Here is a 14,158-nt window from a genome sequence, read left to right as displayed (position 1 = left end):
ATTTCCTTTTTGCATTTTTTTCTTAAATGTTTTGTACACAATGATTTGGCCGCAAGGTTGCGACTGAAAGTGAAACTACACCAGAATGATCAACTCCAGCGAAAGGAATGCAAAAAAAAAAAAAACAGAAAAAGGAATAGGGAAGCTCATGCACTGCGCCAAAATGGCAGAATGCAAGTGGGGCGTAAGGCAAAAACATCAGGTCTCCCACTGGGTCGTCACAGGAACCAGAATCCAGATGACTAGAGATTAGCCAATTTGTCTACGCTTTTGCGAGATAAACAGATTTCCTCTTGCTTGACATTGGACTGATCAGGACTTTTGGCTTGACAGGAGGACAGATTTATCCAAGAAAGTCCAAGTGAACGTAAGTGTAATAGCCTCACTACTCAGCCAAAGCCATACTACCTCAGCTGTGTGGTCAGAAGCTGTCGAGACAGTTTGTGGCTAGGGGTCCTTGAGACAGAATAGCCATAGTAATGACAGGCCTCTCTGCCTATCAGGGGGGAGTGCCCACTGTGCGTGTTAGCAGTTTTGGAGTTGGCGGTGAAGCCAACAACAACAAAAAAAATACAAACAGATAAAATAAGAGGTAAAATATATGTTCTGCCCATCACACTCATCTAAGAAATGAATGTGTATACCCATAGGTATTGGGTGGCGATTTTGTGCGTATTCGTTGTAATAAACTAAGTGACTAAGCAACACAAAGTGCTTGGAAGATTTTCTTTTTTGTAAACCAGCACTTCCCCTCAGCATTCAGGATATTTAAAGACTCATCTAATCCTCTCATAAACACAGACACACATTCAGACTCACACACACACACAGCTAAATAACTGAGATTGAGACTACGAACACCAGCATATCATGCTGTTGCACGAGACACCATGGGCCATGACAGAACACCTCCTTCCAAGACACAGGGTCGTTCCTAGTCACAGTCTCATGGACATGGTTAGACAGCGTCCTTGTGCTCATCTGCCACTGATGTACTGTATATGCACTGAGAGTCAGAGAGAGAAATAGCATAGTTTGTTAATACTAGCACCAGAGAAAGAAAAAGAGCATGAGGAAGGTTGAAAGAGGGGGGGGGGGGGGGGGGGGGTCTAGTATTTTCCCCACAAGTGTCTGTCAGGGCTGGTAGTGTCTCTGCTGTTGAGCCCAGGCTGGTGCTGCTGCTGCTGCTGGAAGGAGGTCATCTGCCATCATGCCATCATCCCCAGGTCAGATGGACAGGCTCAGTTTGGCCGTCTGGCGCTGGAAGACCTGTTTCTGCACCTGTGTGTGAGTGTGTGTGTGAGTATGACGCATGGAAGCTCTATTCGTTTGGGGGGCTCTGCAGGTAGGTGAGGATGTGCTGGATCTTGAGCAGGCGTTCACGTAGCGTGGTCATGGAGAGCACGGAGAGCTGATAGCGCGGGTCCACGGGCAGCACCGCCAGCAGCCACCAACAACACGCTGGCCCGTTAGGAGTGGCCTACGGAGAGAGAGACACAGACTGTGTATCAAAGTATCTTGTCTTGTACAGTAACCACCAAGACATCTTTAAGAGGCCTGATTTAAACAGGCACTGCCTTTTTGAAACTCATTGCTCGCACCAACACTTGACATAAAACTTTCCTTGTGCGTGTGATTAGACAGACCAAGGCGAAATGAAAGGGGCTACTGTTAAAGGGGCTACTGTTATTACTTACTAAGAGATTTCATTTTTTTAAACCAAATATTTGAAGTATCTTCTGCTGTCAGGGGATGCAGTACAATGCAGTTCTAATGCGAGTCTGAACAATGGCCTAAATCACCCACCCAAAAACATCAACCAGACAGAAGCTGAACCTGGCAGAAGCTTAGCTTGTTCATAAGTAAACAATCTAGCATCACAACAGCTAACCCCTGCAACTAGGCATACCATTGCACATACACACCTTGAGAAACTAACCAAATTACATGACCTAAATATAAACACAGTAATGGTACAAACAACACAAAACAAAAACAAAAAAAGGCGTAATCACTTTCCTAACCCATCAATCAGGATTAGAGATGTTATTTTTCCCGGGCGATGCTATTCTATAAATGCCTAATCTCCTCTCTCACGGCACCAGAAGCTGGTTAGGAGACACTCATTATCCACATGATGTAACGTCAACACTGCAGCTCTGGATCACACTGGTGGATGAGAGAGGTAGCACAACAACAACATAGTGTTCTTCCTGTGGAACCCTGCAGTCCAATGCACCAGCATGCATGGAGCAGGAAGAGTGTGCCAACAGGTATGGAAAAAAGGAGTGTGTGAGAGAGGGGCAGCGAGGCAGACCAGGGAGGAGTGTGTGAATGTGTGTGTGTGTGTGTCGAGTGCTGTGACGCTCTACTTCCGGAAATGGCAAACTTGTGATGTAAGAGCATTCTGCTTGTGTTACGTGACTGTCCTCAATGCAACCTCTGTCCTACTTCAGCCGTCACAATCCACACTCTCCGCTCCCCTCCTGCCTGATTTGGACCCAATCCCTGCAGTCATGGAAATGAGATAACTCACATGGCTAGGATTAACCCAGCTGAGGAGGCCCCCCTCCCCCGCCTTCCTGTTCTTAGGTCAGGTGGGGGCGGAAGAAGTGGCACACTCCTTCTTGACCTGCTGACCTCAGTGGTCTTAAAGTTTCTAAGGTCCATCTGTGCCAGCGAACCACAGAGTCTTAACTGAATGACACAGCTAATTTTGGGTCTAGTTACATAGATAGAACATCTATTCGAATTGATATCCAGAGCCGTCAAAGTATTATTATTTTGACCAAGCAGAGGAAAGGAAGGAAGAAAGAAAGGAAAAAATAGACTGGTCAGACAAATAGGTACAAATACGAATGTGGCCCTTACCTGGATGTCTGCCTCTCTCTCAGGCATGGGCCCAAAGTGCTGCAGGATTTGGTTGCGGAAGCGGGTTTTGAGGTTCTGGAACCAGGTACAGGCCTGCTCATACACCCGATCATGCAGCTCCTGCAGTTTGAGCAGCTCCTCACCATCATTCACCTGACACACACATACATATTCACACAAGTCAATACAGGGATGTCTGGGAGTGTGTTTTGAAACAAAACAAAAGCCACAGCAGTTGAATGGCGGATGCTATTGAGTTTGATAGTGGATGAGACTCAGAGGAAACTGATAAAGGCAATGTCTGGCTCTTTGTCTGACTCAAACTAAAATAATAAATCCCTGCGTATATGTGTGTATCTGAATGGTACTTAAGCTTGTTCTTAGAGCCAATCAAACTGGTATGTAGAACCCTTTTCTAGTGGGGTAGCTGAGCAGTGGAGAAGCCCAGTAAACCCTGAAGGGTTTTGGGTAGCAGTGCACATGTTGTCTTATGAGGAGTGTGGTTGTCCTGTTTACCTTGGTGTCCTCTAAATACTCTATGTCGGCAATGCAGTATCCGTCCCTCATGGCACGGGAAAGCACGTGAAAGCGCTTCCCCCCAATGGTGTCCACCACCGAGCGTCCATCAGGCAGAAAGTGGACGCTCCGGATGAAGAGCATGCAGCCGTTGTCCACAAACCTGAGGAAAGCACAGGGGGTTCAGGTGAGTGTGTAGTGACCACGCTACTTTAACCTCTCTACAGACAGACACATATCAGTCATTCTGTCAAAGCATATCAGTTATCTAAACTTCAGTAATGCTATCAACTCAGTGGTGGTCTGCACACTATTGCGGAAATACACTGTGGGGTGTTCAGGCAAATTCTGACCAGGTCTGCTGTTTATTTTACATCTAAACAGTCCTAACTACCAGACCGTACGTTCAGAGGAGGTTCAACATCCAGTGAGGTGGCACTAGTGTCAGTCTGGGGGGTTGGGTTAGGGGATGTGTTGGATTTATTTTAGAAGTCGATGAGCAAGGATTAATTCATGAATAATTAAGTATAAAAAACCTCACTCAAAATGGCTGACAAACAATACCAAACAGTTGACTGCTTAGAGGGAGCTAGCTGGGATGGAGACAAGATTAATTGATCCTCCACAGCATCCCAAGGTAAGAAAGGGGTGCCAAAAACACTGACACACCAGAGAGAGAGAGAAGTAAGGAGTAAAAGTTAGAGAATGGGGCTGGTTTTAGCCTCGACAGGTGCCAAGAAGCTGTCCTTACCCCTTCTGGGAGTCAGTTATGCACATGCCGAACTGGCGCGTGCCCGTCTCCATGCAGCGGCGGATCATGAGGCGGTAACGCGGCTCGAAGACGTGCAGCGGGCAAGGCACTGTGGGATAGGCCATGGTGCACACAAAGATCGGCACATTCTTCGTCAGGCTGGGAGAGACAGAGACAGAGAAGTGAGTTTCATTACAATAGTAGCCAGATAGTAAGCTAGCCAGAAAGAAGTGGCAAATACATTTAAAAAGTCACTGAGCTTCACAAAGAAAACAAAAAAGAAAATGTATTCTACTGTTAAGTGCTTTTGGGGGATTAATGAACATCATCTATTTGTGATTATAGAGGCTGTTCTAGGTGTGAGTTTAGACACTGCATTTTCAGTGTCACTTAAGAAGCCTCCATCCAAATTTCACTGGAATGGCTGAGCTTTACCGGGGAGTGTAGAGTCTGTTTTCTTGTGTCATGTTCAGATTACGGAAAGGGAGCAACTCCATGTCAACTTTTGGAGGATGCTAATACTGTTTTAGATTCATGAGGTCAGGTATGCCAACTACCCTGTCAGTATCAATACCTGCAATATTGTGATTAGCAACTCCAAGGCTCCTGTGTGTCCAAAAAACGCCAAACAACTCGCCAGTGAGTTTGTGTGCAGGCTAACTGTGAACTGTACTCACTCAGATAGCTCTTTGGTCTCCTCCACGTGGACCTTCTCCCTCTCCGAGTGCTCCTCTGATAGGTGCTCCACTATTACATGGTTCAGTATTCTCGTAATGTTGTACTTTCTACAGGCAAGGTACTAAGGAAAAGAGGGAGAGAGAGAGAGAGAGAGAGGAATAAGATTAAAAAAGGCCAGGTAAGAGTAGGAGTTCATTTCCAAGCTAGATAGGTGTGGTCTGGACTTAGCATAGTGACATCGCTTTACTGATTCCTGAAGTCCACACCCAGGTGAGTAACAGTGCAGTGGGCCAAGTGCAGGAGCTTAGCCTTAGGAATAGGTCCACACACAATTCAGTCAAAGTCAAAGTGTCTTACTAAAATACAAATATCTGGCAACTAAAAAGCCATTAATTCGTAACTGGAGATATTTTTTTCCCTCATAGCTTGTTTTACTTGCTTCCTGTGTCGCTAATGGGATAAGCATTCTTATTCTTAGTGGACCTTCTTCAGCCTCTTGTAGAGGTAGGCTGGGTTAGAGAGCCAATTCAGGGCCAGGTGGCCTCGAAGGTAGTGTCAAGGCAACGGGCTCCTACCTCTTTGAGGCTCTCTTTGCAGAGGGGGCACTGTGGGGTGTGGTCTAGACAGCGCTCGAGACAGCTTTTACAGAAGGTATGGCCGCAGGGTGTCGTTACTGGCTCATAGAACAATCTGGAAAAAGAACATATCCATAATACATATTAATAAATATAATATATGAACAAAACATATAAAGAGCAAACCACTACCATAATGAAGAATAATAATGAATTGAATAGACATCTTTTTGTTGTAGTGGCTAAGATGCCATTTCAAATAAAACCCTACTGATAGTGTACTTACCGCATACAGAGGGAGCACTCAAAGTCAGTGGCTTTCAGCAAGTCCCTGGCCACAGTTCTGTGAGAGGTGCGGGAGGCCCTTCCAGTGCAAGCACTTCCAGTCACTGAGGCAGGAGAGGGAGAGCGCAGGACAGAACAAGAGGAGGACCAGAGGGGGTAGGAGAACAGGAAGGAGGAGAGGAGGTAGGGACAGAAACAACACGTCTGTTAGATGCACTCAGCCTGTTGAATATTATGGTTGTCGTTAGTGTCATAAGGGCACCACCGCTAGTTAGGATTCAGTGCCATGAGGATGTTTCATTCCCCAATTCAGTCTTAAGGAGAGACTATATCAGAAAAAACTTGAACTTATTCTAATGAATTCTAAGTAATGGTGACTATTCAAAACAATGTGATTGAAACTGAATACATTTGTATTGCGAGAGCTACTGTAATAACTACTGTGAACAACCCACTGTAGCTGTATCACTATCCAAGTGTGATACGTGTAATGAAGTGACTCACCTCCTTGCTTTTGATGCTTGTTGCCTCCGCTGTAGATGACAGATGGTCCAGCATCAGACACTGGCCACTTCCTCTTCAGCAGCGAACCCTTCTCCTGGTCACCCAGCTGGGGCGCGGAGTACACTCGCTTCAGCCCCTCCTCCCCGCCCAGGCCATGGGTGCGCATGGAAAGTGCACGGCTTAGGCTGGGCCGCTCCAGACTCTCCGACCGACCCACCCTCTGAGGGGGGAGAGAGAGAGAGAGAGAGAGAGAGAGAGAGAGAGAGAGAGAGAGAGAGAGAGAGAGAGAGAGACCACTGTGAGATATGAGGAGTCTCTGCTGAGGCCACAGGGCAGCACGATGCCAACCGAGGCAGATTTTTCTCTAACATCAGCGAGGAATACGCGCCAACGACAGTCGTGCATGTGCCAACAGCACTGCTTCTTAAGGGCCAGCAATTAGGATCACAGAAGAGATGCCTTAACTTGGCACCTACAACAAAGGCATATGCTTTTGCAAGCATGTGTGTAATATGTGATCCTATAAAAGAGACATCCAAAATATTAAGACAAAAAAGAGGAGTGAGACCATATGTCCCTCCAAACAGCAGCAGCCCAAAATGTAAGGGATGAAGGAGAGCCTCTCTGCTAAAGTTGCTAACCATGGCCACCAGAAAGTCACCTGGCCGTGCAGTCACATGTGATGAGCCCCTGAAGAACAGCTGCTGATTGGCTGCCTAAGTCTAGGACTCCAAAAATCATTAACCTGACCTCTTTTCTTCCTTCCCCATCGTTTAGCACGCAGTTGATTATTCAATCATTTGAGCGTGCAGTAGATCATTTTGCAATTCAGCTAGATTCACTACAGCTGTACATTTTGTGGGTTCTGAGATGCAGGGTTCATAGCTCTGTTCAACCTGCTGGTGGGTCCGTACCTCTGGGGGTTCTGGAGGGGGGTGGGCAGAGGCTGCCCGGGGAGTTGTCTGGCGATGGGGGGAGCTCTGGACCTCCTGTTGCTGCTGTTGGGCATAGGTGTGGGGGTGGGGGGGACTCTTCTCCTGGTGGAGGTCTGACACCTGAGTCTTGCTGCGCAGGTGAGGGGAGGTGTTATGGGCTGTTTCTCGCAGACCAACCTTCACACTGTCACAGGCAGGAGACAGCAGGCTGTGGACAATCTACAGAGGGACAGAGAGAGAAAAAGAGGGACAGAAGGGGTGTCTTTTAAAATTACGTTATGAGAAGAGAAGAGGGGAGGGGAAAGCACTCAATCTTCACCACAACATTAAAAATATGAAAAGATCAGTTATTTGCTACGTTGCTTCAAACGGCTTCCCTGGCTGATTCCCTGGCTGGACATCAGTAATTCCCCAGGGATGTTTTGACTCAGACACTGCCACTGCCACTGAATGAAACCCTTCCAGGATGGGCCCTCACCATTAACATACAACAGAAGATTTGGTGAAAGTGTAAGTGAAAGCACTGATGTCTCACATAGTGTTACTCATTGGTCTTCAGACACCACCAACTCCATAACCACAAAATGCTAGCTGATGCTCTCACAGTTGCTGTGCACTGCAACTGCAAATGGCAAGATTTAATGAGCAACACAGAGTTAACCCTAATATCTGCGAGAATCTTGGGTGCACCTGGCAACAAGGAGTAAGTACAGTAAAATGGATAGATACAATTGGTGAAGGAAGCCTGAAAGCCAGATGTAAAACGTTCATAGTCAGCAAAAAGGCAAAAGTAATTTTATAAAACACTTTGCAGCTGAAAGGTGTTTTCCACTCTTCAGAGAGTGGTGAGGTCTGTTGTCGTTGGATAACAAAACCTTTTAGAGAGTGCCTACAGAGGGCTTGCTGGTTCTGCTCCCACCTACCTAAATGTTCTTGTAAGTGCAAATGTTACACCCAGGATGCTGTACTCGTCTAGTGAGCGGCGTTTGGCACCGCCATCTGTGCAAGCACGGCAATCCAGACTATTCTCATTTGTAGTTCCACGTTGGTGGAACGAACTGCCTAGTGCTACCAGAGCAGGGGCGTCCCTCTCTACCCAACTCTTCACAGAGCACCTCCCTTCCTAACTGGCACCTTGACTTGTGCTTAACTTGCACATTTCTGCACTTCTTTTTTCTTTTCTATGTTGTTTTTCTATCTCTTATGTAAAGTAGTATTTATTGTTACACCAGGTTTTTTATTGCTCTTATCTTGACTGTTCTCTCCCTTGTACGTCGATATGGACAAAAGCGTTGGCTAAATGACTAAATGTAGAAACTCAGCGGTCTAAAACTGAATATAGGTCAAAGACTTCAGGAGAGTGCAGTCATGGACAGAGAGAAAACGCGAAAACAGGAAAAAAAGGGCACCAACAAGGCTCCATTTGTATGCAACAGCCCGACTTCTCGACCCAAGTTAGGTAAAGTAATTACTTAGAAAGTCACAAGGCTTGACCGGCAGAGACAACTTGTATAATCTGATACCACACTGGCATGCTGGTATGTTGTAAAATATTAAACCACAATTTTCTGACAGGAATGTAAATCACTCTGTAACCCCAGCACAAGAGATCAAACAAGATGGAGGACAAGCAGTTCATTAATGATCACTCCGTACAACCTCATGGTGCCAAGCCCTAAGATGACCCGTCCCTTCCAATCAAATGTTCTCATTACTCTGCTTTATTAGCTTCCAACCCCATATGATACATAGCCTGCGTTGATTCTTACTCACAGCATAACACAGGGTGGCACCTCCATACAAGGTGTACATCTCAGAGGTCGACCAGAGATAACAATAAGGACAGGGTGGTCAGAGCATTCTGATTCTGTTAGACATATGGCAAAACGACATAGGCACCATGGTCTGCTGAAACCTCACAATGTTCAAACACAGAAGGCCTCTCAAACCTGACCTGCTTGCAGCCAACCATGAAAAAGTATCTTACCAGCTCTACTTCATGCTTAGCTTGATGGAAGCTCTCATCCAAAGCCAGGCAGTGTAGGAAGACTTGCAGAGATTCATCTACGTGGCCCATCTCTTGCAAGACCTTGGCCTTACGGTAATAGCCCTGGAGAGACACAAAGAGACAGAAGCTGCTTTATGAAACAGGATGACTGTAAGGGGTTTTCTACTGGGAAGAGAACAAACATATCCACTTACATAATGTACACATAATAATCAGTTAATATTATATAAAATAATTATAATAATATAATTATATAATAATATAATTTTACTTTCATACTATACTAATAACTTCACAAAATATAAACGCAAATACAATGTTCACTCTCTAGCAAAAGTCTGTTAAGAGTTTGGAAATAGCCTAGATATTGAAATGGAAGAAAAAAAGTGCTGTTTTAATACCACCCGAATAAATTGGCCTACATCGTATGGGCCTCTATCAGTAACTAACTAGTTTACACAAAGCTATATTTATCCTGCTAATACTACTTCTTGACAGTGATAAAAATATGAGCAAAGAAGATGACAGCTTACACATGGAGAAATCCCCTTGGATAGAGGGTTCCTTGAACATGGCCTGCTGACCCATTTAACAGACATAGACCTAATCCTGGTTTCACACACTTTTTCCTGAGTCCCCTAATAACCCTTAATTATATATAAATAGCAAATCACAGTTTAAACTTTGCTCTACATCCAGTCTGTGTTAGCCAGTTTAGGGAGCATTGCCAGTGTGAAGGGTGGGAAGGGAGACTATCAGAGGCTTCACGCCTGTGACCTACCTCTGGCGAGGGGGCAGAGGTCAAACAAATGTCCAGGTCTTCCAGGGCGTTCAGATGCTGCCCTAACCCCACTAAGGCGTCTGCTCGGGAAGCACGAACACGCACATCATCAGGGTCTAGGTAGGGAGAGAAAAAGAGAGACAAACTTTCAAACATGTCATTTTTGAGACTGCTTGCCTAGACTATTGTTTGAGTCATTCTCTTCTCTAGTAGTAGGTTAATACACGTACATCTGTCAAACCCCTTTGAAGGAAAGAATTTTCTAAAAATTAAATAACTGAGATGGAGGCAATATAGAGGTGGCATGGAGAGATATAGGTAATAACCTATAAGTTGAATACTTTGATGATAAATTATAAATTATCAGAGGAAAATATCCTAAATTTCCCACTCAAAGGAGAGCACCTTCCTTCGACAACCGATCACAAGCACTGAGACCAAAAGATGAGATGCGGTAAAACACTGGCTATGATTGGATAGTTCATCCTCTCATCTTTTCTTGAACACCTTTCCTTGACCTCAATGGAAAACGTCATGAGGTCAAGGCAAGATGTAAAGTACAATTAATATAAACAAAGGGTGACAACCATGATGCCAAGACAATCCAACTGCCCTTCCACTAGGCTATGTTATTATGCAACTAGGCAGATGTTACTGATGCCAGTCATGTTGATTGGTTGTTGCTGCCCAATGAATGGTGGGGCAGAACTATCTCCTCAACTTTCGTTAAGGATAGTCCAGTGTATCCTATACTAAAGGAGATGTGAAAGGAATCATTGAACGCCTATGAAAATTCAACCAGTTTTAGCCTGTAACCATGGCTGCCACTAAGATACTTTCAGGTAATTTCACTCAGTTATGAAAATTCCTCAGCAAAAAAGCCTATTTGGACGGGCCCACTGAATGTACAGACATTTTCTACAGTTTCTTTACAGTTATTGAGGTAACCAAACTCAGGTGTATTTTTGTAGGGATCTTTTTCATGTTGTCAGACCCTTATAGCTACACTTACGAGCCTGTCATTGACTAAAACAAGCAGTTTACTTTGGCGTGCTGGCTTAACTCATGGGTGCTTCTGTCTGTAGTTTGCACTTCTCTTAAGGTGTTGAGGATTGAGGTATACTGCACTGTACCCGCATTGTCTTTACAGATGATCCTTCCGTCATTTCTTTAAGGATACTATGAATGACTGACACTACATTACAGTTGCATCTCACCTTAATTCTTCGTTATAAATACAGGCTGAAAATGGCAATACATCTGCCCTGAGGATCTATTTTCACTGCAAATCTGATTTTCTGTATATCACTCCTCCTCTGATGTATTCTACAGTTCATATTTCAGCCCTGCATTCCAGAACTCAGTATTGTCACTCTAGGTCAGGGTGCATCACATGTGGTGGATACATCATCAGTATATCTTACAGATGCATGAAGCGACACTGTTGGAATATACAGAGCCAGGCCAACAGTGAGAGGAAAATAGTCATGTACACTAGGGGTGGGTATCGCCAACCACCTCGCGATACGATACGCATCCCGATACAGGGGTCGCGATACGATATGTATCGCGATACATGCGATACGTACGTATACGATACGTATCCCGATATTTTAGGCTTATAACAAAAAAAAATTGCCTGTAACTCCTTGACAGTACATCATAACATATTTCTCACCTCATGTGGATTCTACAGAAACTCTGCTTTCAAATTATACCATCAACTGGATGATGGGCAAAGTATGCAGGCAGGCACATGAACCAAGTAGACGCTGTACAAAGAAACAGACAAAAAAAAAAAAAAAAAAAATTTTTTTTTTTTTTTTTTTTTTACACGTGAAGTATCGATACTGACGCCTCCGTATCGATACACGCATCGTAAAGAGGCCCGCGACGATGTATCCCCGTATCGATATTTTGAACACACCCCTAATGTACACCTGAACCAGCCCTTGATCCCAATAAAAAATACTCAACCAAACTACTTTTGCATATCACTAACAAATTGAGCAATCTTCAGTTTCCATTCAGTCTAGGAGACATGATGCTCCCTTCTCTGAGGACACCTCAACTGCTATGTCACCAGATACAGGTCATCCTGTGAGTCTGCAGCATGACTATCCTGTCAGCAGACCGGCGTCTGAGCCAAATACCATTGCAGATTTAAATGCTTTACTTTGTGCTGGCGACTGAGCCCCAAATTGAACTCAAAATTAAGCCATGTTTACTATACAATAAATCCTAGTCGTTTGACAAAGGTAAATATTTAAATCGTTAATGTGCTTCCAGTATTTCCACAGGAGATTTAAAGCTGTTCTCCGAAAGGCCTTGTTTCTGAAATGCAATTAGTCGTCGTCACCTAGTTATGTGAAAATAAGAAATGATGGCCTTTCTCCTAAATCGTTCCGGGGGCTGTATGGACAGTGTAATATATTTCAATTTTGTACTTGTTTTAAATATAAAAAGCAAAGTCCATACATCTCAGGAACCTGAAAAGTGACACACTGGCAATAACGTTAGCTTACTTAGCATGGGATCATCAACTGTTTACAGCCTTCAGACACAAAGTGCGAGGCTAAAGTTACCTTTGCTTTCAAGTTACTTAGTTATTGGAGAAGTAGGCTAACACCAGTAAAGTAATGTTGTGTGGCATATATTTTTGCATTTGCTAGGTTACAAAACATTTTGTATTATGTCACGACCTCCCTTACACAACGAGCCACTACTGCGCATGCCCTGTTTAGGCTGCTTTTGTAACAAGAGGGTTAACGTTACATGATTTGCGAGGGTGTTTTGCCTCATAATACATAACGAGTTTAGTTTCTGGGAATGTTGGTCAGTAACTCAGGCACACGCCTACTGTTATTGATATAACATATCAATAACTAGGCACTGTCTCCAAGTGATATCCGTGCTAGTGTTACACAGGCACAAGTCCCAGGATGGCTGTGCTTGACATTAGACCTTGGGTGAAAAAATAAGCTCAACAGATAACACAGCAATGATGTAACTTACCTGTATCTATAAAACTGTTAGCTAGTGCAAGAGCCTCTTCAAACTTTTTTCTTCTGATTAAACAATCTGTCTCGGTTATCTTTTTAGACCTTTGCATTTCATCGGGGAAACATTTTTCCAAAAATCCGCTCAAAATCACGTTGGTTCGGAGCAGTCCGGCCCTTATCGTTAAGTCCTCGTTGCAGAGCTTGCATTTAGAGAAAAGGCCTAGATGTGAACATCTCTTACAGTACGAATGCCCACATACGACTGTGACAGGTTCGCCTAGAAAGCTGTGACATCCTGGGCAGTTGAACACGTTATCCTCGGCACCTGTCTGGTGAATCTTTGTTAAAACAGGCGTCTCCTCTTCAACCTTTTTCTTGAAGTTCCGCAGAATGCACTCCACCAGTGTGCTAAGCTGATCCGGCCGCACAGAACCATACCTCAAAGCCATGGAAAAGATATCAATGGCTTCTTTAAGACGGTTTTCGGTCGCCAAAGTGTCAGCCTTTACTAAAATGAGTCTCTGGTGATTTACATGGTCCTCCTCTTCGTCCCAGTCGAAATCGCTTTCGGCTGCTATGAAAAAAACCCTTCTCTCCTTTGACGGATCTTCTTTTTCGGGAGCTGGGAGAGACATTGTTTAAAAGGTGACATACAGTGTCTATTGCCAGCTATTCAATTTTCTATTTACAAATTGTTTAGACATATCTGTACAGTCCGGCGGCATGTGGACCAGTTGGAATAGCTGCCGAGCCCCACAGAGTTCTATACGTTGTTACATAAAACGTGGTCACATGAACACAAAAGGCGCACTCCGATTGGTCGGGAGGGCTCGATTACAAAACCTTGGCTCTGATGTTTCATAACACAACTCCAGAAGAATAACCGTGAGTGCCACTACTATGATGACAGATGCAGAACATGCTGTTTTATTTCAATATATTTAAATACAAAATTCACTCTTGTTTATGTTTAAATTGTTTCCAGTGTGTGTCAAAGTAATTCGGTCATTTAAGTTCTACAGAACGGTTAGCCTGGATACCAGCCTGAACTCCGCCCACAAAATTTTTGGTCTGGGAGATTCAGTCTGGAATCGAGTTAGTTGGGAGAGATTTAACGTTTCAAAAAGGTTGAAACGCAATCTAAACCAATCAAATTGTAAGGGCGGGCTTTATACGTTGATGGACAGATATAGATAGAATATACCGGAATATACATGAACAAAGATGGCGCCGTCTCGGGAGCTTAGTGGGA

The 14,158-nt window shown here is 44.3% G+C and overlaps 1 protein-coding gene across 1 annotated transcript; it reads right to left on the bottom strand.

Annotated features, from left to right (window-relative positions):
• Positions 1–69: 69 nt before the first annotated feature.
• lonrf1 (LON peptidase N-terminal domain and ring finger 1) lies at positions 70–13,632 on the bottom strand. The gene is made up of 12 exons (XM_080836473.1): positions 12,920–13,632; positions 9,905–10,020; positions 9,103–9,225; positions 7,095–7,334; positions 6,181–6,400; positions 5,678–5,780; positions 5,392–5,506; positions 4,816–4,937; positions 4,139–4,297; positions 3,388–3,550; positions 2,872–3,024; positions 70–1,480 (listed from the first exon to the last, which is right to left on the bottom strand). Exons 1-12 carry the CDS (start codon positions 13,539–13,541, stop codon positions 1,322–1,324), a joined length of 2,295 nt encoding a protein of 764 aa, XP_080692599.1. The 5' UTR covers positions 13,542–13,632; the 3' UTR covers positions 70–1,321.
• Between the last annotated feature and the right edge of the window lie 526 nt (positions 13,633–14,158).

This window comes from Sprattus sprattus (genome assembly GCF_963457725.1).
Source record: "Sprattus sprattus genome assembly, chromosome: 4".
NCBI classification, from domain to species: domain Eukaryota; kingdom Metazoa; phylum Chordata; class Actinopteri; order Clupeiformes; family Clupeidae; genus Sprattus; species Sprattus sprattus.
Note: the sequence above shows the minus strand (reverse complement) of the source record. Positions and strands in the feature narration are given on the sequence as shown.